This window comes from Lingula anatina, chromosome 1 (assembly GCF_051362555.1).
Source record: "Lingula anatina isolate TDL-2025a chromosome 1, LinAna3.0, whole genome shotgun sequence".
Taxonomy (NCBI): domain Eukaryota; kingdom Metazoa; phylum Brachiopoda; class Lingulata; order Lingulida; family Lingulidae; genus Lingula; species Lingula anatina.
The window spans coordinates 29354957-29377830 of NC_141767.1; the positions used below are offsets into that span (position 1 = coordinate 29354957).

The 22874-nt window shown below is 34.1% G+C and overlaps 1 protein-coding gene across 3 annotated transcripts; it reads left to right on the forward strand.

Annotated features, from left to right (window-relative positions):
* Positions 1-3641: 3641 nt before the first annotated feature.
* LOC106167321 (solute carrier family 67 member A2-like) lies at positions 3642-20580 on the forward strand. 3 transcript variants are annotated; one of them, XM_087000484.1, is made up of 7 exons: positions 3750-3789; positions 7540-7642; positions 10913-11000; positions 11670-11713; positions 12244-12373; positions 16520-16729; positions 18900-20580. In XM_087000484.1, exons 2-7 carry the CDS (start codon positions 7619-7621, stop codon positions 19640-19642), a joined length of 1239 nt encoding a protein of 412 aa, XP_086856610.1. In that variant the 5' UTR covers positions 3750-3789; positions 7540-7618; the 3' UTR covers positions 19643-20580. The 3 variants fall into 3 exon arrangements, with proteins under 3 accessions (XP_086856609.1, XP_086856611.1, XP_086856610.1); XM_087000483.1 differs by lacking the exon at positions 7540-7642 and having other exon boundaries at positions 3642-3789; XM_087000485.1 differs by lacking the exons at positions 7540-7642; positions 11670-11713; positions 12244-12373 and having other exon boundaries at positions 3642-3789.
* The last annotated feature ends 2294 nt before the right edge of the window (positions 20581-22874 follow it).

Consider the following 22874-nt stretch of genomic DNA (forward strand, 5'->3'; position numbering starts at 1 on the left):
GCTGATGAATATTCATAAAACGCAGGTCAAGTTCGAAAATCAGCATGATCGGGCCATTATTTTAGTAGTTATGCGGTTTTTTCATTGTTCAGCATATATACAACACTGTAAACACAATATAAGAAAAACAGAAAGCCCAATTGTCATTAAACTCACAGGAATGGTCAGTCTTACTAAAACGCAGGTTGAGTTCGAAAATCAGCATAACTGGGGCATTATTTTAGAAGTTATGCTGTTTTTTCACATTTCCTCAGATTTCCTCAGATTTAATTCTTAGGCATGTTAATAGCCTTATTATTTAAGTAATAAGATACGTAAAAGTGTTTGTTTGACATTTCCTGCATCTTTACAACATTGTTAGTTGATTTTGTAAAAATGATGGTAAACTTGTTATCGTGTATTGTGTAATAAAGTGTCAAAAATGGAAATAAACTCATATCATTGCAGTTTGTCAGATTCAATCATTCACTATGTTCAGAATCTCAGAATGGAAGAAATTGGACATTTAACACTGTTCTATTGATATTTTTCACATCTCATCAATTTTCTTAGTTGATCTTATAAAAATGGCAGTAACCTATTAATTTTGTTTTATGTTAAAAAAGTGTTAAAAATGGAAATAAACCCATTTCAGAACAGTGCAGTCTTGTTTACATTTTGGCAATTTTAAGGCGTGACTTTGAAGTTCCATGGGCCTAAAAACCTTTGTTAGTCACGTTTACTATTTGTCCATGATACTAATATTTTATTATTAAAAATTGATGATCATTATGCTGTTAAACATTATGTAATATTGCATCAAAATTTGAAAAAAACCTATTTTGGGCACTGCTCCCATGATGACCATTTAAGAAAAACCATGTCACTTACTGTTCTCAAACAGTACAGTTAATATGTACAGATGTGTCTGTACATATTGCCATCACCTGCGTCTGTCGTCGCCGTCGTTGCCGTCACTGTCGCTGTCGCCCGCGCCATGCACTTTCATTGTTAACACGATAAGTGGAAGGCAGTTTTACTTTTTGGCTGTATATTTACAGAGCTGATGAATATTCATAAAACACAGGTCAAGTTCGAAAAATCAGCATGATCGGGCCATTAATGTAGAAGTTATGCTGTTTTTTCACTTTTCAGCATATATGCAACACTGTAAACACATTTCAAGGAAAACCGATAAGCTTTTTGTCATGAAACTCACAGGCGTAATCGATCTTACTATAACGCAGGTCAAGTTCGAAAATCGGCATGATCGGGCCACTATTTTAGTAGTTATGCTTTTTTTTTTCACTTTTCAGCATATATGCAACACTGTAAACACAATATAAGAAAAACAGATAGGCCAATTGTCATTAAACTGACAGGAGTGGTCATTCCTGCTAAGACGCAGGTTGAGTTCAAAAATCAGCATAATCGGGCCATTATTTTAAAGAAATGCAGTTTTTTCACATTTCCTCAGATTTAATTCTTAGGCATGTAAACAGTCTCATTATTAAACTAATAAGATACGTAAAAGTTTTTGTTTGGCATTTCCTGCAATTTTACAACATTGTTAGTTGATTATGTAAAAATGATGGTAAACTTGTTATCGTGTATTGTGTAATAAAGTTTCAAAAATGGAAATAAACTCATATCATTGCAGTTTGTCAGATTCAATCATTCACTATGTTCAGAATCTCAGAATGGAAGAAATTGGACATTTAACACTGCTCTATTGATATTTTTCCCATCTCATCAATTTTCTTAGTTGATCATATAAAAATGGCAGTAAACTGTTAATTTTGTTTTATGTTAAAAATTGTTAAAAATGGAAAAAAAAAATATTTCAGAACTGTGCTGTCTTGTTTACATTTTGGCATTTTCAAGTTGTGACTTTGAAGTTCCATGAGCCTGAAGACCTTTGCTAGTCACATTTTCTGAATATCCATAATACTAATATTTTATTATTAAAGTTGATGGTCATTATGCTGTTAAACATTATGTAATATTGCATCAAAATTTGAAAAAAAAAACTATTTTGGGCACTGCTCCCATGATGACCATTTAAGAAAAACCATGTCACTTACTGTTCTCAAACTTACAGGAAAGAAACATGGGACTAAAATATAGCTTCAGTAGGCAATGCAATCTGCCAGTTAAACAGTTTTTTTGTGAAATTTTAATTTTTCACATATTGGCATTTTCAAGGTGTGACTTTGAAGTTCCACAGGCTTGAAGACCAATGCTTGTCACATTTTCTGAAAATCCATGATACGTATATTTTATTATTAAAAATTGATTGTCATTATGCTGGTAACCATTATGTAATATTACATCAGAATAGAAGAAAACACAATTTTGGGTGCTGCTGCCATGATGACCATTATGGGAAAACCATGTTACTTATGATTGCCAAACTTTCAAAAAAGAAATACAGGACTAAAATGCAGCCTGAGTTGGAAAAGCAGTCTAATTGACTTCTTTTTCTGGAAGTTTTACATTTTCAAAGGGTGAACTTGAACTCCCATGGGCCTGAAGTCTTATGTTTGTTACACATTTTACTTACATGGGTATTACCTGTTGAGCATAATTTTGCATCAGAATTGACAGTAGCCTATTTTGTTATTTCCTGCTTTTTGTCTGTACATTTGACAGCTTTGCTGCCTTGTTTTTTTTTGGTGTACTGCCAAGCAGTTTGAAGGAAAGCAGAGTTATTTATTATGCTCAAACTTACAATAGTGGATAAGGTGAGTTTGAGACCCAGTCCAGTTTCTTTTTCTCGAAGTAATAATTTCATTGAATTTTATTTATAGGCACATCAGGTCTGCACATATTCGTACCCATCACCTGCATCTGTCGGCATCATACACTTTCAGATATAACACTTTAAGTGGAAAACATTTTTATGAACAGACACAGATGTGTCTATACACGTAGCCGTCACTTGCATCCACCGTCACCAAGCACTTTAAGAGAAAACACAATAAACGAAAAACCTTTCTACCTTTTGCCTTCAAAATTCTGGAAATTATGAAAATTCATAAAATACAGGAAGGATTAAAATACCAGCTTTCCAAAAGTTATGCTCTTTTTTCACTTTTCAGCATATGTGCAATGCAGATAACGCAATAAGCACCAAAATACACGTAAAGTTCAAAAACAAGCCTGATCCAATTATTTTACTTGAAGTTATATATATATTTGAAGAATATAGAATATAGAGTTTTTAGAATAAGAAAGCTTTTAGATAATATTTACACCTTTGTAATATTTAAAAATTATACTACAAGATGCATGTTTAATTTAATGATAAATTCGCTCTCAACTTCAATGCTGGTGACACCAAGAAAGTAGCTGCAAGCTATTTATTGCATTATATTTTTAAAATTAACAACTAGACTGATGGGAGAATGAGTGATAGTGCTGCAAGCGAAAGTAACAAAAGTTTAAAATTTAGCCCGTCTATTTTATTTATTTATTTGGCAGAACAGATAAATCTAGTAATTATTCTTTTCAGTGATTGAAGTTGCTTGACTGATGTAAGTAAAGTTCCACTTGTATAAACAATTCTTCCTCTATCTACTTTTAATAAAATGATTTTTAAAAAAAACCCATTCAGCTTGACTCCCCGTACAGTGGATTAAGTGAGCCTATGCTTGGTGGCCTAGTTATGTTAATCTATATTCGTGATGTGCTAGATGTGACCGCTTGTTGGGATGATAGTGTGCTGTCACAATTAACGCATTTCTGTCAACAAACATGGCGGAGGCAAATGGCATGGTGCTTAATGTAATATATTTATCCGGTTTCCTAGTAAGTATAAATCATTTCATACAGAGCTGATTCCCATATTGTAAGAGAATTGTCACTGTGCTGTCAGGGCCAACTGAAAACTGACAACACCAATAACTGATACATCATAACATGCAATGCTTCGAAATTCTATGGGGTCGGGGATCATTATCTCATGATGTTCTCTTAACGTCCCCGCATCCCCCCCACCATGTCACACTTCATCCTGACGTGGTACACAGGTAAGGCCTCATAAAACCCTGTGTTAAACACTCTAGTGGCTGTATGTGACACCATTTAAAATGTCTTGCGGAAGAGGTAGCACGTACGTACTTCTGCCGCGTAGTTTGAACACAATCGAGTTGTAAGGAAACTTTATACTTCGGTAATGCTAACTTTTTATAACGCGCAAAACACAATTCTGTGGTTCGTGTCAGCTTTACGTGGAATTTTTAATTGCGAATGATATACTACAAGGTTTTTTGATGGAGGATGTGGATATTGATAGTCTCGACAGTTTGCTTCTGTATACGATTATGTACTATACCTAGCTGGTATGGAAGGTCGATATAACTGAGCTAAAATTTTACGCTGCACCTTTATTTTCTTACATCGTTATATTCCCCCTACTATACCAGTATAGTAGCAAAATTATGATCATATTACTGCAATCCCACATTAGTGCAATCCCACATTGTTACTGCCTTGCATAGTTACTCTCTCGCTTTGGTTTTAATTTTGAATGCATTAAACATTGTCACTAATTCCCAAATACAGGTATTCATGGTAAGATTTTAAAATTAGTAAGTATAAATAACCACACACACACACACAAACACACACAAACACACACACACACGTCACAACCCAATTGAAATGCAGACATATTTGGAATCTGCCTTGGCAAGATTGAAATCCAAGTTACAGACACTTAAAACATTATACTAGTTTTGGCACCAAAATTCATGTTTAACGAATTATCCCAGGGTAAACGGCACTTTCCCACGTTTAACCAACCATTTCTAGCACTCGCCATAACCCTGTAGCATTTTTGGAAAAAGCAATTTATCAAAACTTTGGCTTATGCAGTGGTTTTCAAGAGGTCATTTTCATGCTTAAACTCTAGACTTCTGGATATCGCAAGACTCGTGCTGTGACCTAGTTAAAACTAGTTCACACTACCAGGAAAAGGCAAAATGACAGAAGAGGCTCAAGATGGTTCTTCGAAGAAGTAAAGAAATATAACACACAGGAAAAGATAACACCCTTTACAAAAATCAACAACAAAAAACAAAATGTGAAAAGCAATACAACAAGCAAAGAATATAAACATCAACGAGGATGTAGAGGATATGAATGATCACCGGCTCGTGAAGTATTCACTGGATTTGTAAGTACTGTTTACAGTATTATTTTAGATAAGACAGGCCTACCCAACTACTAGACTCTGCACCTAATGATCCCAAATTCACCGGTAGATTGGACCACACTACTCGTTTTCAAGGTGTGCATCAGTAGGCATTTCACAGTATCATACCCCGGAACAAATTTTGAGATTAGATGCACTACTTTCTAACCCCACTGAGAATCATCACTATCACATCGCATACTAGGCAAGAGCGGTGTCGTGTCTGATACTTCGAAATGCATACTGCTCCATTCTAAATCTCTGGGAATGCAGTCTAAGAACCTATAGGAAATTCTACAGATTCCCAAGATTGATGCTTTTGGATACTTTAACAAAATCAGGCCCATAGCCAGCAATTTCAAAGGGGGGAGGTCTTTTTCTGAAAAGTGGATCGACCTAACCCCCCTGGAGTTCACGCTAAATTGCTGTCAGGTGGGCGCACACTATAGTAAATTACCCCCTTACAGCTTTAAGTAGGGGGAGCAGACATTTAAGCCTGTTAAGCTGACACCAATCTAGTGAGACTTATCAGGGGGATAGATCCATCTAAAATCTATGGGAAAGCAGTCTTATAGGAAATTCTATAGGAACCTTTAGGAAATACTTACTAGTAGGGAAATTTGGATCCTATAGGATCTTATAGTCCAAGGCCCGTATTCCAGAATCTCCCTTTAGCGTTAAGGGAGACTTAAAGTCGACCTTATACGAAATTTGTATTGCAAGACTTTTCTTTATCTCACTTGAAAGGAGTCACTTAACAATCATCCTTAGCAAAGGAATCGGTCATTTCTAGAATCTGTCTTTGCTTAAAGATTTCCTTTATTTTTGGCTGAGGAGTCCTTAAAATGTAAGGTTGGTCTGGAGTAACTTTTAGTCTTCCTTAAGCAGCCATCGTGTACAGTTCTCTTGTGAAAATCAGCTCCATGGAGGACTATATAAACCAACATGCCTACCTAAATTCAAAATCATTAAATTCAACTAGAAAAGCACTCTGTGAGCGGAGACCTCCGCCAAGGCAGCACAGTCTCCACCCAATTTTCATTCTATAATGATTTGTTTTTTTTTTATTTTTGATAATTGATTGATTATTGATCTTGATCACCACTAAAAACTAACCACTTCTAAGTTAACCCATTTCTGACCTACCCTGTAAATTTCATAAAAAGCGATCCATAACTTTTTGAGTTATTTTTGATTAATGATAATTGATTGAATATTGATCTTGATCACCACCAAAAACTAATCACTTCTAATATAAACCATTTCTGACCTACCCTGAAAATTTCATCAAAATCAGCCGGTAACTGTTTGAGTTATGTTGATGACAAACAAACAGACAGACAGACAGACAGACAGACAAACAAACAGGGATGAAAACATAACCTCCTTGGTGGAGGTAACAAAAAGACAGACAGACAAACAAACAGGGGTAAAAACAACCTCCTTGGCAGAAGTAATACATTTGATCGAAGATAGGCTTTTCTCTGTTGACTAGTTGCATCAGTAGCTGCTTTTCGATATCAGAAAAGGATCTACGACTTTGGTTTTCTCATCCTCCAAACCATTCTTTTCTCTTCTTGGCATACTTGCTTTATTCACTAAATTTGGCTTAGATCAAAACATCCACATGCAGTGATGATGTCCATATGCACTGTTGCATGACTGAAGTTGATCAGTAGACCCCAATTATACAACATTACTGAGGCATTTTTAACGAGGAGGGTGTCACAAAGGCCTACTCTAACCAATGAGGAGCTCCTTTATGTCAGTGTCCCTTACCTTAAGGCTGACTTTTGTCAAAGTAATTCCTTATCAAAGGAGAGGCTAAGGTGAGGTCTTCGAATACCATTTCGTTAGGCCTTCCTTTTCCAAGGAACACCTCATCAAAGGAAGCCTTTATAAAAGTTGACCTTAGGACTATATTTTAAGGAACATCTTGGAATACGGGCCTAAGAGTTTCCTATTAAAGGAATTCCTGTAAGAAATTTTTGTAAGAATATTTAAGATGCATTGACCAAGGAACCATTTCTTTAGGCATCTTAATCCTAAAAGGAATCTACAGAAGCTGCAATGTTATCTAGGTTTGACTCAATTTTAAATGAAATATTAACTATAATTGACTACATCAGTGAGTAAGCTGATTAAAAGGTTATCATTTTGATTTCATATTCTGAAGACAAGTTTGCTTTTACATATTTCAAAAATAAAAAAAAAATGAAATTACAAAGGGAACATTGGTATGTCTTGGATACATCTCTAATAAAGAAATGATTCATCATATCAGAAAAATGCATTAAATAATTCAGAGTAATAATTTAGTAACTGTTATTTGGTTATAATGTCAATGTAACTTTTCCCTACAGGATGCCTGAACTGGAAGAAGTGCAGATGGGAGAGGAGGAAGATGCTGAAGAAAAAAGAAAGGGATCCTGATGATCCAACATGGGACCCAAACATATCTTTAGAGTGAGCAGAATTTTAATAAGTGGATAATCACTCATCTCATATTAGGCATTGTAGATGTATGGTTTCTGTTTTATCAATTACTTCTCCATATTGGCAACAATAATGTAAATTTTTATTTGCAATTTTAGACCTAAAGATCATGAACTACTCCCAGTGTGGTATCCTGAAGAAGAGTATTTATAAAAGAGGAACTCCATGGCCCTCCACCAAAAGTGGGGACGAATTGGACAAGTAAAGGCCTTCCTGACTTTTGAGTGTTTCTTGCGGGATCTGTTCAGTAAACTTCTCCCACCTTGCCACTGTGACAAAGCAGATACTGTTTATTTAAGGCCATCTGGTACTGGCTTGTATGGTGTATCCCACAGGTCCATAAAGTGGAAGTTGAGTCAAGATGATCTACAGCAGATTCGACTTTGCTCCACCATCAACTGCAGAGCTATTCAATACTCAAGATTTAAAAAGTAAGTAATGGACCATTTTTTAAATTGAAAGTCAGGGTGGTCTTCCCTCCCTATTAGGCCGCATTCACATCAAGTTGAGCCGTGGTTCTACAAAGCCACAACCTAATTATGGCGGACGTACAGATTGGGATGTGTCGTCCCAATGGAGCCGAGATTAAATGACTGTACACCTGCAGGGACGACGCATGGGGAGGCTTGTGAGAGGCGGAGAGACTATTAAAAGATTAGGCAGTTTTCCTTTCATGTACGTCTGCCATATTTAGGTCATGGCTTTGTAGCCATGGCTCAACTCGATGTGAATGGGGCCTAAGTTTTATGAAGAAACAGTTTTTGGTCCATTATTACTTTTTAAATCTTAAACTGCATTTTATGTATGGAAAAGTATTGGTGGCATATTGTGACTTCAACTCGACTTCAAACCAGTGTGTTTTCAGATTATGTAAGATCACCAGTTCACCAGTTGCAGAATTATGTTACCAATTTCCCAATTTTACAGCTAGTTTAACTTCTAAGTTTGTTACAGCATAATATTCTGTACTCAGTAAATAAAATGATTGTATGTCATGTTTTGTTAGACCTACTAGAATGGTTTTAGTTAACACTTGTGCCTGTATTCAGCTGCCCACTCAGCCATGACAATTTAAATTTTATGTTAGTGAGTCATACTTTTTTAAAGAAATATTTATACCCTTTTGTTCCTTGCATGTCTTTGAATAATATTATGTATATTTTACTTATGAAACATTGTTTATATTTGTCAGGTTAGGCCCTTTTCATGCCATGCCCTTTTGTATGGAAACTGTTGTTACTAGCTCTAATGGGTCATTAAAGGGGGTAATTTCTTGATCTACAGTGTTCATGATATGGGTCTGCGTGTATACATCCATTTTGCTTAAACAAGGAAAAGATGTTTGGATGTTTTTGTTACTATATTTTATTCACAATCTCTATCCAGTTATTACTAAAAATAAAAACAGTATTGATACTACAGCTTATATTATTAATTATAATTATAATTATTTAATTTATTTGCAACCAAAAGTTGCAATATACATAAATATAATTGTACTAAAAATGGTAATTCTAAGAGAAACAACTATAGGTGGATTAAATCATTAAGGGCAAAAGATGAAATTACATAATCACACATCATGTCAGATAACAGATGAAAAATCAACCTGTGGCTCTGATTAAAATATTTAACATACCTGATCTCTCCACTCTTGCTCGAAGGGGAGTATTGCCCAATTCCTCCTCTGAAAGGCTAAGTAATTCAAATCTTCATAATAAAATTCACTAAAATATTCTTAAATTTATACGTTAGATCCATGTTGTACAAAAAAATTGTTGTACATGTTGTACAAAAAAATACCCCTACTACATGTAGTATGCGAGTTACAATGTATCTCATGAGGATCTGATGTGAGGTAAGTACTGGTAGATGACCACATTGAAGGGCAAAGTGCACTCCCCTGCATTATATCACTACTACTACATTCAAAATGTTGCAATTTTATCCCCGATAAAGATTTGTGCATTTTATGATGGGCTTCAGATGATTTGACTTCTTCTGTTAGTGTAAACTGTGAGCCACAGAATTTCATTATATTTACAGTGTCTTGCAAACAGAACTCATTGTGAGTGGTTCGGGGACTGTAAGCACGTTACATTTGGAAATGTTTTCTGATTATTTAAGCTACTTGACTTCCGCTGTCAGACATTTTGATTTCTCCACCACCTTCCCTATCTGTAAACTACATTGTACTTGTAGTGAATATAACTCGCTTGTGACCTGCAAAAGTTCATAACACATTTTCCTCTTCCTCGATCTTTACGTCCATGTTCTCCACTGCTCGTTTTCTGTTTTTTACATCTTGGATCTGACTCGAGAACCCGCATTATTTCAAACAGTGTCAAAATGGCTGACTACCAGGGTTAGACAGGTGACAGTGAAAGCGATTATATTTTGCGATGTTGATTAAGGCCATTTATGTGTCATTTTATGTTTTAAACATTGTTATTGTGCTCAGATAATAGACTCTCCAGACAAAATATATTTGAACTCTTCATTACTTTCTTTTGTAGCATTTCTCTACAACCTATGTAATGAATAAAGCTATCTGAGTAGTATAATATGGACGCCAGGTTTACTATCGGCGTGTGGATTGACGTGTGGATTGTTTTGTTTGTTTGTTTTTGTCTGTCTGTTTGTTTGTTTGTCTGTCTGTATGTTTGTATGTTTGTTTATCTGTTTGTCTGTCTGTTTGTTTGTTTGTCTGTTGTCTGTCTGCCCACTGTCTGCATGCCTGCTGTCTGTCTGTCCGCTATCTGCATGCCTGTTGTCTGTCTGTCTGTTTGCTTGTTTGTTTTTGAGGGAGGGGTAACTATGGCTGCCAATGCTTTTTCAATTTTTTTTTAAAAGTCTTATTTATTTTTTCTTTGTTTTTGAAAATTTTGTCTGTTTTGATTTTCAGTCTGGTCTCATCTTATAGATAATAGTGGGCTTGCACTGAATTAAGTTTGTTCCAGGTTTTCTTATCACTCAAATTATGAATAACAGACCTTGTTTTTTTTTTATTAAAAAAAAAAAAGAAAAAAACTGCACAAATTCCTTTCATTTCAAAGCTGGCATTTGAAATTCATCATCCATTTTATTTTTTACTAGCTGAGAAATCCAAGTTGATTAAACAGCAACTGTTTTAGGACAATCAGCTATTGCCAATGAATCACAATATGTCTTGTGATAAATGTGTGTGTATGTGTGTTAGTTTTTATAAATGGTAATTGTTATTTGTTTCATCTAATGTAGGACTTGTTTGGTGTGAGCCTTTTCCTGCCGTTACTCTCCAGCTATGCAATGGACCTGGGGGCCTCTTCCACTGTTATAGGGATGTTGGGTAAGTTAACTGCTGTTTGACATTCTAATAATACTTAACAACGTGACACCCATGGCACACAAGCTACAGTATTATCATAATTTGCACTTATTGAACTTAAGATGTTGAAGGGCCACTCTGCCAGATTTTCCTGCCAAAATGAACTTTTAGAGATTCTCTCCTAGCATTTGAAAATCCTCCACTGTCAAGCTTTTTATTTCCCAATTCAAACTCTAAAGACAAAATCCTTTAAATAAAAGTTTATCTCAAGCCTACCTTGTGTCATTATTATCTTCTTCTGTAACCATTTTCAGCCTGCAATGTCTGTATTGTACACAGCACAGAGCCATGCTACAAAACTGCCTGCCATTTTCTTGTGAAAAAATGAGGCAATGCGCCTAACAGCAGTTCTATTTGACTAGCCATTTATTTCAAACTAAAGTGCTTATTGAGTAAAAATGAAATAAAACATCAAATCCAAGTGCTGGGATGGGTCAAGCAAAAATTCGATTTACATTAGATTAAATTGTGTTGGAGAAAATTGCTCTTTACCTAACAAAAACTCATTTGTGGAGTGGCCCTTTAAAGAATAATGCATGAGTAATATTGTCTTCATTGTACTTGATTACAAACTGACAGCTGTGTTCAAAGTATATTTTTATTATGTATTTTTGAAACATTATTTTGAAGGTTCCTTATATGGCACTCTGCAGTTTGTTGCTGGTCCCATTGTTGTAAGTATTCAATGTCTTCCACACAATGATAAGTTTGCCTTAGTCAGAAAATTTTCTCATTATCTCAGTATAATGTAACTGGATGATTCAAAATGTATACTTTCTATATGACTTCTGTTTACAACCATGTGGCAGTAAACTCTGTGCTTTATTTCTTCAAATGTGCTCAGTGGCAGAGCTTACCACCCTAGTCTGTACTATTACATGTAGTGCAGCAGAGCACCACTGTGTTATGCCATTATTTTGCAATTATCTAAATGTAAAATTAACATGCATCATCATCTAGCATTCCTTACAATATGGACATCAATTTCAATGCTCTAGAAGAGCTGTATTGTCTCAAAGAACATGATATGTCGCAGATCAGATTGAAATGCGAATAGATTTTAAATAGGTCTAGGCAAAATTTAAGTCAATTCAGGTTTTAAATTGCCTTAGGCAGGATTGAAATATCAATTTGGCCTTGGCAGATTGATAAATTGAACCTGCATTCCCCTTTTCTCACTGTGTCCTTTATTTCTCCTTTCCAGGGCAAGTGGAGTGATGTTTCAGGTCACAGACATGCACTGATTCTGTGCCTCATTCTCTCAGCTTTTGGCTACTTGTTATTAGGGTTTTCTTACTCACTGGTGATAATGTTTCTGGCAAGAATTCCATCAGGTAAAAGTTTAACATAATGAATCAGTTCCAGGTTCAACAATAGTAAAAAGGAGAAAGATTTTTTAATGTTTTGTTTGTATGTTAACCAGTTAATTAGATGTAAACCAGATGGATTTATACAGAATCTCCACTCATTACTGTTAATGGATGATACGATCCTCCTTGCAATGAGTAGAGAGGAAGCAATTAGAAAATGGTATCATTGTCAATTTATTGTAAAAATTTGGGGGTTGGGATCAATTTGAAACTGAATTTATGGTCATTAATTAAGAGATTGGTGATAAAGCCCCTATAAGGATTGGTGATATTGAGGTTAAGAATTATAAATCCTATCTTGGAGCTACATTCACACAAGATGGCCATGTGTTAGATAACAAGTATAGACAAAAGAGATGCTATGTGTGGAAATTTGTTGCATTCATGAACATGTACAGAAATGTAGATTTCCTTTGTTGGGTCAAAAGAAAAGTGTTTGAAGTGGCATTTTTACTGGTGATCTTATACAGCTGCGTGTCTTGGCTAGGCAATTGCTTACAGTAAGCAATGTAGAGGCTATGTATATGATGACTGTCAAAACTTTACTGGGTGTATGGAGCACTTATCTTCACCTGATTTGTTTAATTGAAGCAGGTTTGCCAATGTTGTGATCCCATGTTAGTGCAGCCCAAAGGGCACAATTATCAAAGCTTACCTCTCAGAGGAAGGGGTTTTATAGATGACCCTTTCCATTTGGTATAGAACCTTTTTGTGACTGGTAAGACAAAAGCCTTCAAATATATAACAAGTTTATTGGAATCTGGAGAGGTAGATTGAGAAATGGAATGAAAGAGAAACTTGCAGGACTGATTCAAAGGCCTGATAAATAGATCAAATTTGAAAATTATCTTGATAAGTTTATTTTTTATGAAGTTATTTTGCATATTTTTGTTATAAATGGGGTTTCCTCAGATTTAGTTAAAGTGTTAAAGATATTGTTACCTTTTGCCAAAAACTCCTTATTTACTGCCTTACATACATTCTTTTGGGTAATAAATAAATTTTCAGTGTTCAATGACTAAATTAACATTTACACATATGTTATCTCACGGGTGATGACATAATTGCGATTTTGGGGTAAAAACTGAAAAATTTCTCTTTTACCGGAGCACCTATGATCTCTGTTTCAACGCTGATTTAATGACACCATTTAGTATTCCAAAATCCTGCCAGCGATTTTTCTTAAAAGTCTTATTTTTAGATTTTATTGGTGATAAAGCAAAATAATGCCTTTGTTGAATGAATATCTGTAATGAGGGGCTCATAACATAACATAAAACATTTTAACCAAAATGACGACATGAGATTGTAGCCTATACAATCCTGGTCAACTCTGCCAATTTTCATGATAAAATCATGTTCAGGGATGAAGCCATGCCCCATACCAATTGCTATCTCACCTCAAAATAGGTGTAAAGCTTTGAGTTGCCTATGGTTATGTATACATTGCTTTGCCTATAACAATCTTGATTGGAAGACTCGTGTAACCATTTGAGCAGCTACTTGCAATATACAAATCAGTTTTTATATTTGGCTGTATGTATGCATCTATGGATTAGGGTGATTTATAGATATTAAGCCTAACCTGCTAGCTTTCTTCTGGATGACTTTTTTTTTTATTCAGTAGCAAATAAATATACAATCTTACAGTTTGTGGCTTATGAATCACACACAAACACACACACTCATACACTTACATACTTGTATTCTCTCAGTATAAAAAGGTTGTACAGTTACAGTATTGCATAAAAGGGTAGAAATAGAGATAGACAATTCATGTTGTTAACCTTACAATTGAAATACTAAGAGGTATGTCCTTTGCTAGTTGCTTGTCAATTAAGTTGTAATATGCGATCAATATTTTCCCATTTTCTTTTAACGTGTTGTTGTTTTTTGTCGTATACATATATAATGAATATAAACAAATATTTCGATAGTATTTAACATATTGTCTAGTTCCTTCCCATGTTGGGATTTCTGTTCTCATTTTACATAATTATACTAACATATTTCTTAATTATTAAGATAAGTAAATAAAACCCTTTTATATCATAGGCTTGCACAAGCCCAAGTATAAAAATCTCTGGAGATCTCTCAATGACCACACCTAAATTATCTTTTACGGAACAAATAACACACGTCCAAACATTCTGTACATGTGGGCAATCCCAGAAAACATGAAGAATAGTTTCCCTAGCAGCATTCTAAAATTCACACTGTTCTGATTCTTTTTAAAAATGTTCATAAGGTAAATGTTGGTACTGAATATTCTGTGATTTATTCTAAATTGAAACTTCTGCAGTTTCATGTCATCTGTTTCTTGGAAGGGGGGATCTAAATATTAGGTCATTACTTAGGGACTTTTTAATATTCTCGTGTCATTTGCCTATACTTTTGTTTGGTGATATAGTGCGGCCTTGGAGGAATTTTCTGTAGAAATATCTGGATGGTTTGGTAACTTTTTTAATAGAGTCAATTATTTCATGGGATACGATGCGTAATTTTCTTCCATGAGTAGAGATAGTTTTATGCCATTCAGATGGTACGCTCTTTTGAATACTCAAGTATTCCAGAAAGTTGGCGTTTAGGTTGAATTTTCATTGAGTTCCTCTAGAGAAAGGAAATTTCCAACATTATTTATAATATCATTAATGTAGAAAATATCATTTTACACCATCTTTTATGGAAGATAATTTTTTCATTTATTTTAATTTTTGAGTTTTTCCAAATGTTTGCGATAGGGTTTCTTCTGGGGTTATACTGGGGTTTTCCTGAATTTCACTCAAAGAATCAATAGAATTTTGCTAAAAGGGGTTATTAGTTGCTTGTAGTGTTTTTAATCCCCCTTTTGTCAAGGTCCATATTTTATTACCCTTGATTTCTGACAGTTCACTGAGAAAAAGCATTTTCCACTTACTGTCGTTTTTTTCATCCAAAAGTCTTTTTAGCCATGAAAGTTTTAGAGCCTTAGTAAAAAGTTTTATTTGTGGTACCTTAAGCCCTCCATTTTCGTAATCAGACAATATTGTTGCTTGTTTTGTTTTGTCTCTTTTCCCATTCCAGATTAAGTTAAATATGATTGTATCTATAGTTTTAAAGATATGGTCTGGGGGGTTTGGCAGGGCAGTTAGTATATGCACCAAGATAGGAAATATTAAAGTTTTAACCACTGTTACCTTTCCTATTATTGAAAGATTTCTCAAGGACCAAACTTCCAGGATATTTTTCATTTTTTCAATTTTTTTCTATAAAGTTAATTTCACAGTGGTTAATTTTTTTCAATTTGTATTTTATACCAAGTAACATAAATGCACCTTCATGATTCTATTTTATTTCTTTTTCAGTTTTGATTTTTTCGAAACATCCTCTTCTGAATATAAAGAAACAGGATGTGATCAGATTGTAATTACTTCATAATTGATAATGATCTTTTCCTTGTGCCAAATAGTTAAACAAGCATAAATCTTACTAGTCTGTAAGCCTTTTTTTTTCCATGTGTCAACGTCGTCCAGCAAGACTTGATGCATTTTGAAACCTGTGAACAGATTCAACATGACACTGCTCTTTAATTGTCAGTTGTTTTGCCATCATTGACAGTGATGACTCTTTTAAATGAGGCAGAATGAATCAAACTAAGATCTTATCTGGAAGAGAAACAGTAACTGTTACATATCAGTGCCATTTTGCCCAAATATGATTACCTCACAAATATGTGGTTTGTGCAAGGAATGTTTGAATCCATATATAAAGCAAATTGCATGTGGTCTAGATATGCTCTATAGACAGTGTACCAGTAATTAGGAGTAACTAGTGACCTGGTGCATATTTTTTATTACAATTATTATCTTTTGGTCATGCCATAATGGTATTAAAGTACAGGTTATACTCTTATGATAGACTCTGATGGATGACTCCATTGGGGCAACTCTGGAATATGCATATTTCTTTATAAAGAAAATTATTATTATAAAACAGATTTTTAAACTCTAATTGTTAATTTTGCTAATTTTGTCAATTTATATTTTTAAAATATATACATCTTAAAAGATGTATACTGGTATTTCCATTTCTGCTTTTAATACATTTAACTATCTCTTGACACTCTTTCAGGTATTTTCAAGCACAGCCAGAATATTTCAAAAGCCTACATAACAGATATTACACCAAAAGATCACCACTCAGCAGTATTTGGCAGATTTAATGCAGTGTCATCATTTGGTTTTATTCTGGGTCCCCCTGTAGGAGGTCACATAGCAGAACTTCCTGGTGGGTTTCAGTTAGCAGTAACAGTGACTGGAGGAATCTTTATTTTGAATGCAGGTAACAAATAATTACCAACAGTATTTTGAGGTCAAGTGTATGTTATGTTGGTTACTTCGATGTAGTTTTCAAATCTATCCCTACATTATTAAAAAAAATTCAGCATTAACATCAACTTGTATTTTTCAATAAATAAGCTGCTATTGACTGCATATATGTACCAGTAACCTCCAAAAGGGAACTCTGTAGCTTGGTACGAAATTGAGGAAAGACCCTTGTGAGATGTGAGATGGATTAGGCAGGACAAGTTTCTCACCAAACATAACCTTTGTTTTTCTTTGAAGACGATTTTAGGTGTTGAGAAGAGCGTATCCCTGCTCAGTTACATAATGTATTATATAAGTAACTGTAGAGATTAAGTCAAGCATAGACTCTGACTCTCTCCAGGTGCCACAGCTATGTGATTACATCCAACACCTCAATTATTTCATCTGCTTCTGTGTTAGTTTTTAGGTGAGGGTAGACATGCAGGTAGTTACATGAGAAAATATTTCAGTGCTATCAGTGAGGGTTCAAATGAATGCACTGTAAGTACTCAAAGTGCTTGCCTTTAGGAGAATAAAACTTTGCATTAAGTAAGCAAAAAAAAAAAATTCAAAGAGATCCATATGTGGCAAGCTTGCAAGAAACTGAGACAAACTTTACTTTTTACAAATGAAATTCATATTTACCATAAGTACTCTATAGATTTAATTCAGGCCAATAAATGTTTATTAAAGAACTCATTCCCATTGAAAACTTTGGGTCTATTTAGATCAATCCAAATTCATGGGGACTCACGTTGAATGCAATCAGATTAGCAGATTATTACGTCTCCTCCTAGTGTTGAGCAGAATATAGAAAAGATGTTTAAGAGTATTCTTCTGAAAATTTCATCAATTTTCCCTATAATCACCAGGGTATAAGATCCATAAAGCTGTTTTGAGTTTGGATGACTTGTCCCAAATTGTCAGTGTCCATGTCGAAGTACAGCCTACAGAGCATACAGTGTTTTTTTTTTTAATTTAACCCGTAATCAATACTATAGAAACTAAAAAATATTTTATTTTATTATTAAGTTTATCTTTTTTGGTATATTTTTCATGTATCAATATTGTGGTGAACATTTATTTTACATGTGGGGATTTTTGAGCAATCAGCATGCAATAACATATTATTAGTAATTTGGCTTAAAAAATTCCACTTGACTTAAAGATTTGTTCCAGAGTGGAATATTTTACATGTTTCAGTATATATTGTTTCAAAAAATTATTTCTAGTAGAAGTTTGGGGCTGGTTTCAGCATAGCATGTGAGTAGTCTTTGTTAATGCAGCTAATGAAAAAACCATGGGACTTATGATCCTCCATTCTGGCACACTGATTGATAGCGCTACAGGTCAAATTCAAATGTCAGCTTTATCAGACTTCTTTTGCTGAAGTTATTAATTTTTTCCTCCCAGCCTACAAGTATTTATATATTTATTTATTATTATTATTTTTTTAATTTTTTTTTTTTTTTTTTTTTTTTTTTTTTTTTTTTTTTTTTTTGCAAGTTCAAAATTTCTCTTTTTTTCAGCATTAAATCATTCTCAATACAGTTAAATTAAATATAAAATTGAGTATATCATTATTCTCAACTTTACTGAATGAAGTGTTGAAGTAAAAGTCAGTCTGGAACTTATTCATATATAGTACAATATTAAATTTTTGAATATTTTTTTTTTCATTTTATGCAGCATGCAATGTCCTCATTTTTCAATGTTTTACCTGATACTTCCAGATGACATATGTAAAAGATAGTTATCATTGATATTGGGTTTTAATTTTGGCAGTTTTGTTGCATAATTTTTATTAAAAATCTTGTTTCAGCAATGTCTCTCAACTTAAAGTTGAGGAACCTAGATGCATTTGAAATTGCTCACAAATGTGTTCTTCACTGCTTCTGTGGAATTATCATTAAATGTTACATTTGCTTTAGCTTTTTTCCAAAATTAAAAACTCTCTTATTTACTCTTTTTGTCTGCTTTAAGCATTATTATTACTTTCATGTGCACAATCCACCTGGTGGTACATACAGTACATGTACATGTACCAGAGGGTGGTATCACCTCTGTCAAATGTTTTCCTTTTTTTAAACTTCACATAATTATTAAAGCTGTTGTCTACAAGTTTTTTTTTATCTTCATTATAGGTATGATGTGGTATTTTGTTCCTGAGGTGAAACCAGGAGATTTGACAACTGAAACCATGAGACAGAAGAACAGAGTACCAGCAGCATTGAATGCAAACAACAAAGAAATGAAAGTCAGAAACAATTGGACCCATAGTCTTGCCCAGTTCCTTAAGTCATTTCAGAACATTGACTGGAGGAATCTTTGTGACATTTTTCTGATAAAGCTAATTTTGGGAATTGGTGCTCTGCTTTACAGGAATCAGTACACCCTCTTTTTGAAAACCAGATTCAATGCTTCTCCCAGCACTATTGGGTACATGATATCCTACAGTGCAATAGCTAGTGCCTGTGCTGGGTTTATGATGGGACATATAGTAAAATGGTATAACAATGACACAAAACTGTTACACCATGCAACTGCAATGATGTTTATATCATTAATAATGACTGCTATTGTGCCTAATGTGTTCTGGATGGTAGTTATAGGGACTCCTTTGGCTCTTAGCACATCTATCTGTCGTGTCATTATAACTAACCTCATTATAGAGAAAGGACATGAGCATGACTCAGCTGCTTTACTAGGTATAGGTCAGAGTATAATGTCCATTGGGAGGATAGTAGCCCCTGTTTTAGCTGGGTTTTCTTCTGAATTCTCTGTTGTGGCACCAAATTTAATATCAGCTTCTTGCAGCTTTATAGCCTTTCTAATGCTGGTAATTTTACAACGGTTAACACCAAAAGAAAGTAGAAAAATTGATTAATTAAAGAATAGCAGAAACATTAAGAACCAAAGGTTATAAATTTAAACATGAAGTCATACAGCCCCTCAGTTTTAAAATTTTACAAGCACAGCATTAGTCTGTGTTTTAGTTTGTTTGAGGTCAGAGATTTTGGTTTCAAAAATACCTGTAGATTGATACTGGTCTAAGATGAACCCTGTTGATTTTCATTAGGGTAAATTTTATTACTATATATGTAAAAATTCTACCAATCCTCTTGGGAATCAAACATGCTTCTCATTTAATTTCTTTGGAAGTTTAGTTAATATTGGTTAGAACTATTGCATTATACTTGTGAGCAACTTTATTTCATTTTGAACCAAAATAAAATGCATAACAAATGTATGTGCTATAGTAAATACCACCGTTTTATAGCTATGGAACTTAAAATGTAATACTGTATGAAATTACCTGTATTAATAATTGCATGATTGATTTTTATCTGGCGTTTTACCACTGCTTTGGCTTACTTTGTTTATGGTGATGGGAATCCTTGCAAAGTATGTATGAGTGAGCGCGGGCAGTACACATGGTTTTAGTCCCAGCCTGCTGGTGACAGGCTACACTGCCACATCACCGTAACCACTCTCATAGACTACAAGGGCCTGTACGTGTGTCCCCATGTTTTGGAATTAGGCATACAATATCAACTTGATCAACCTAGATTTTGAATTCTGTGGAAGCATTTGCCTTGGTGTGACGCTCTTTGCAATGCAACTTTGTGAGAATTATTGAAAATTAAATGCGAAATATCTCCCAAACCCGGGGAATTATGGGAAGTTTCTATAGAGGTCTGAATGAAAGTCATACCAGGATGTGGAGATTTCAAATATGCCCTTGTATTAAATTTTAACCTTTATTTCAAGGTCAAATGGGCCACAATTTTATAAATTAAAGTTTTAATTTTCTTCAAAAAATAATTTGTTTGTACTGCTTTTCAAAAACTACCTTGACTATTGCTTTTATATTATGGTGCAAAGTTACACTCATGGTGTCCATTCACCTTCTTGAGTTTGGGTCAATCTGTGCATTTTCATGGGAGAAGCAGCCATTAGATGCTGAAACTAAAAACTATTTTTCTGGAACAGCAAAAGCTAGAGACCTCTTGCCTGCTGCATATATTGTGAATATAACAAAAAGTGAAAAAAAACTACATTAATGAACCCTGTGAAGAGGGTATTTTTGTTTATTGCTTGCTGCTATGTACTCTTCACATTTACTTGCTTTATGCAATGAATGGGTGATAAAAAAGCACTTAATAACTACCTTTGGTGCTGATAAGTATTTCAATTTATTGATTTCTATTACACAATAAAGGCCTTCTGGACTCTTGCTTTATTTGAATCACAAAAAAGAGCAATTGAGTAGTCCACTTTTTAGTTTTGTTGCTAACACTTAGTAGGAATGTTCTAATTTTGAGAAATTCTGACTTAAAAAACACAGTATCTGTAAAATTCACAATTTTCTGTCATTGAAAAGATTGAGTAATTACCATTAGTTTTTAGATGAAATAAAATGTTACTCTTAACAGAAAGCTTAAAAGTGAAAGATGTTTTAGATAAATGGTTTTGATATTGTTGTAATAAAACATAATTGCATCCCAATAATAGCAGTGTATCCAATTAAGTGGAAATAGAATTGAAAAAAGATATTAAAAATATTCTTTTGGAAATAACAGTGTTGTCATTGGCAAATAAATTAATAAATACAAATAAAAGCACACTTAAAGTGGGCCTTATTTTCACCTGTACACTAGCTGTCATGTACTTGTATTTTATAACCAAAATTAAACAAAATATTTAAACTCAACGTCAAGATATCTGAAGCATAGAAAGGCACATATTAAAAAATTGTTTTTCATTTATTTCCTGCATGTTAAAAAACAATACAGGTTAGACCTTTATACAGAAAAAAACATATTTCCTGGGAATTTTAACACTTTCCTCTCAATTGGCAGCAGATGAATTCTCGGTCCTTTCAGAGAATTATGATCCATAAATTTGTTTTGAAGTGGTAGTAAACGAGTTATTCTCCTAATGGACTTTAGGTTTGTAGTAATACAGCAATTTCAGGGAGGGGGGAGGTCTTTTTCTAAAAAAAAGTCAACATCTTGGTCATACATGGCATAGAACCTAGATCAACCTGAGTAAAAAGGAGTGCAGGAAGTAAAGGAGAGGGGTATGCAAAGGGCTTGTCAAAATAAATGCTTCTGCGACACGTGCGGTCTTTGAACGACCAAGCCTGGATTTTACCTGTAAAACGGCCTGTGCGTCCACTGAGCAAACCCCCGTGCATCCCTGGGGCAACCTACGGCAGCCATTACGATGATTGTACCATCATCTGCGACCAATGGAGTGGTGGCAGTACTGCGATCTTTCTGCCTCATGCGAGAGCGTTGAGTGTTGAAGTGCTTGACTCTTATATTTTTTCATCAGTTCTAACCCTGTGTGTGTTTTATAGGGAAGGTGGAGGAGAGGGAGGGGAGTCCAGGGGTCTCCCTTTGTTATTTGGAGTATAAATTTTAATTCTATTGAATTTTTCCAAACAAATGTGTTGGAAAAAAACGTCGTTTAAAATAAAAACGATTCTGGCAACCAGTGTCCTTTTTCAAAAAAAATCCTGGTGTAACATGAAAATCTGACTCCCCCCATGAAATTTTGACTCCCCCTCACAAAACATTATAAATCTTATTTTATTTGAATATATAACTTTTATCTTGTAGTTTGCATAATGGAGGATACATTGGCACTTTTTGAAAATTTTCATGAGAAAATAAGAAAATTAAAAATGTTTATTTTTCCTCCCAATGGCTCCTATGAAAAGGCTATGGGAGTCCAAATCCTACAGGTAGTAAAATGAATACTTGTTTCAAATATTATCAAGTTTCACCAAACTTTTCACCACCAAACTTTCAAATACTAAAAAAATATATATCACAATGCAAACCATGTGGAAAACAATAGAATGGTGACTAAATATAAAATAGGGCATTTTCTTCATTGGAGTCAAAATCCCTTGGGTATGAATATGAAGATTTTTTATGATTTTTTTTTTTCATTTTTTGCACCCAATATTTTACCATCAAACTTTCAAATATTTCCAATATATTCTTTATAAAGTATACTTAAGGGAAATTTGTTGAAATGGTCACCAAATATCAAATAAATAGCTTTTTCATGGAGGAGTCATTGGGTGGTAAAATAAACATTAATTT

Excerpts from the sequence above, each read along its gene's own strand:
- LOC106167321 (XM_087000483.1), top strand. The coding sequence starts at position 3,736 with ATGGCGGAGGCAAATGGCATGGTGCTTAATGTAATATATTTATCCGGT. Across the intron at positions 3,790-10,912 it reads TATATTTATCCGGTTTCCTA|GACTTGTTTGGTGTGAGCCT; the intron begins GTAAGTATAAAT and ends CATCTAATGTAG. Across the intron at positions 12,374-16,519 it reads TCTGGCAAGAATTCCATCAG|GTATTTTCAAGCACAGCCAG; the intron begins GTAAAAGTTTAA and ends ACACTCTTTCAG.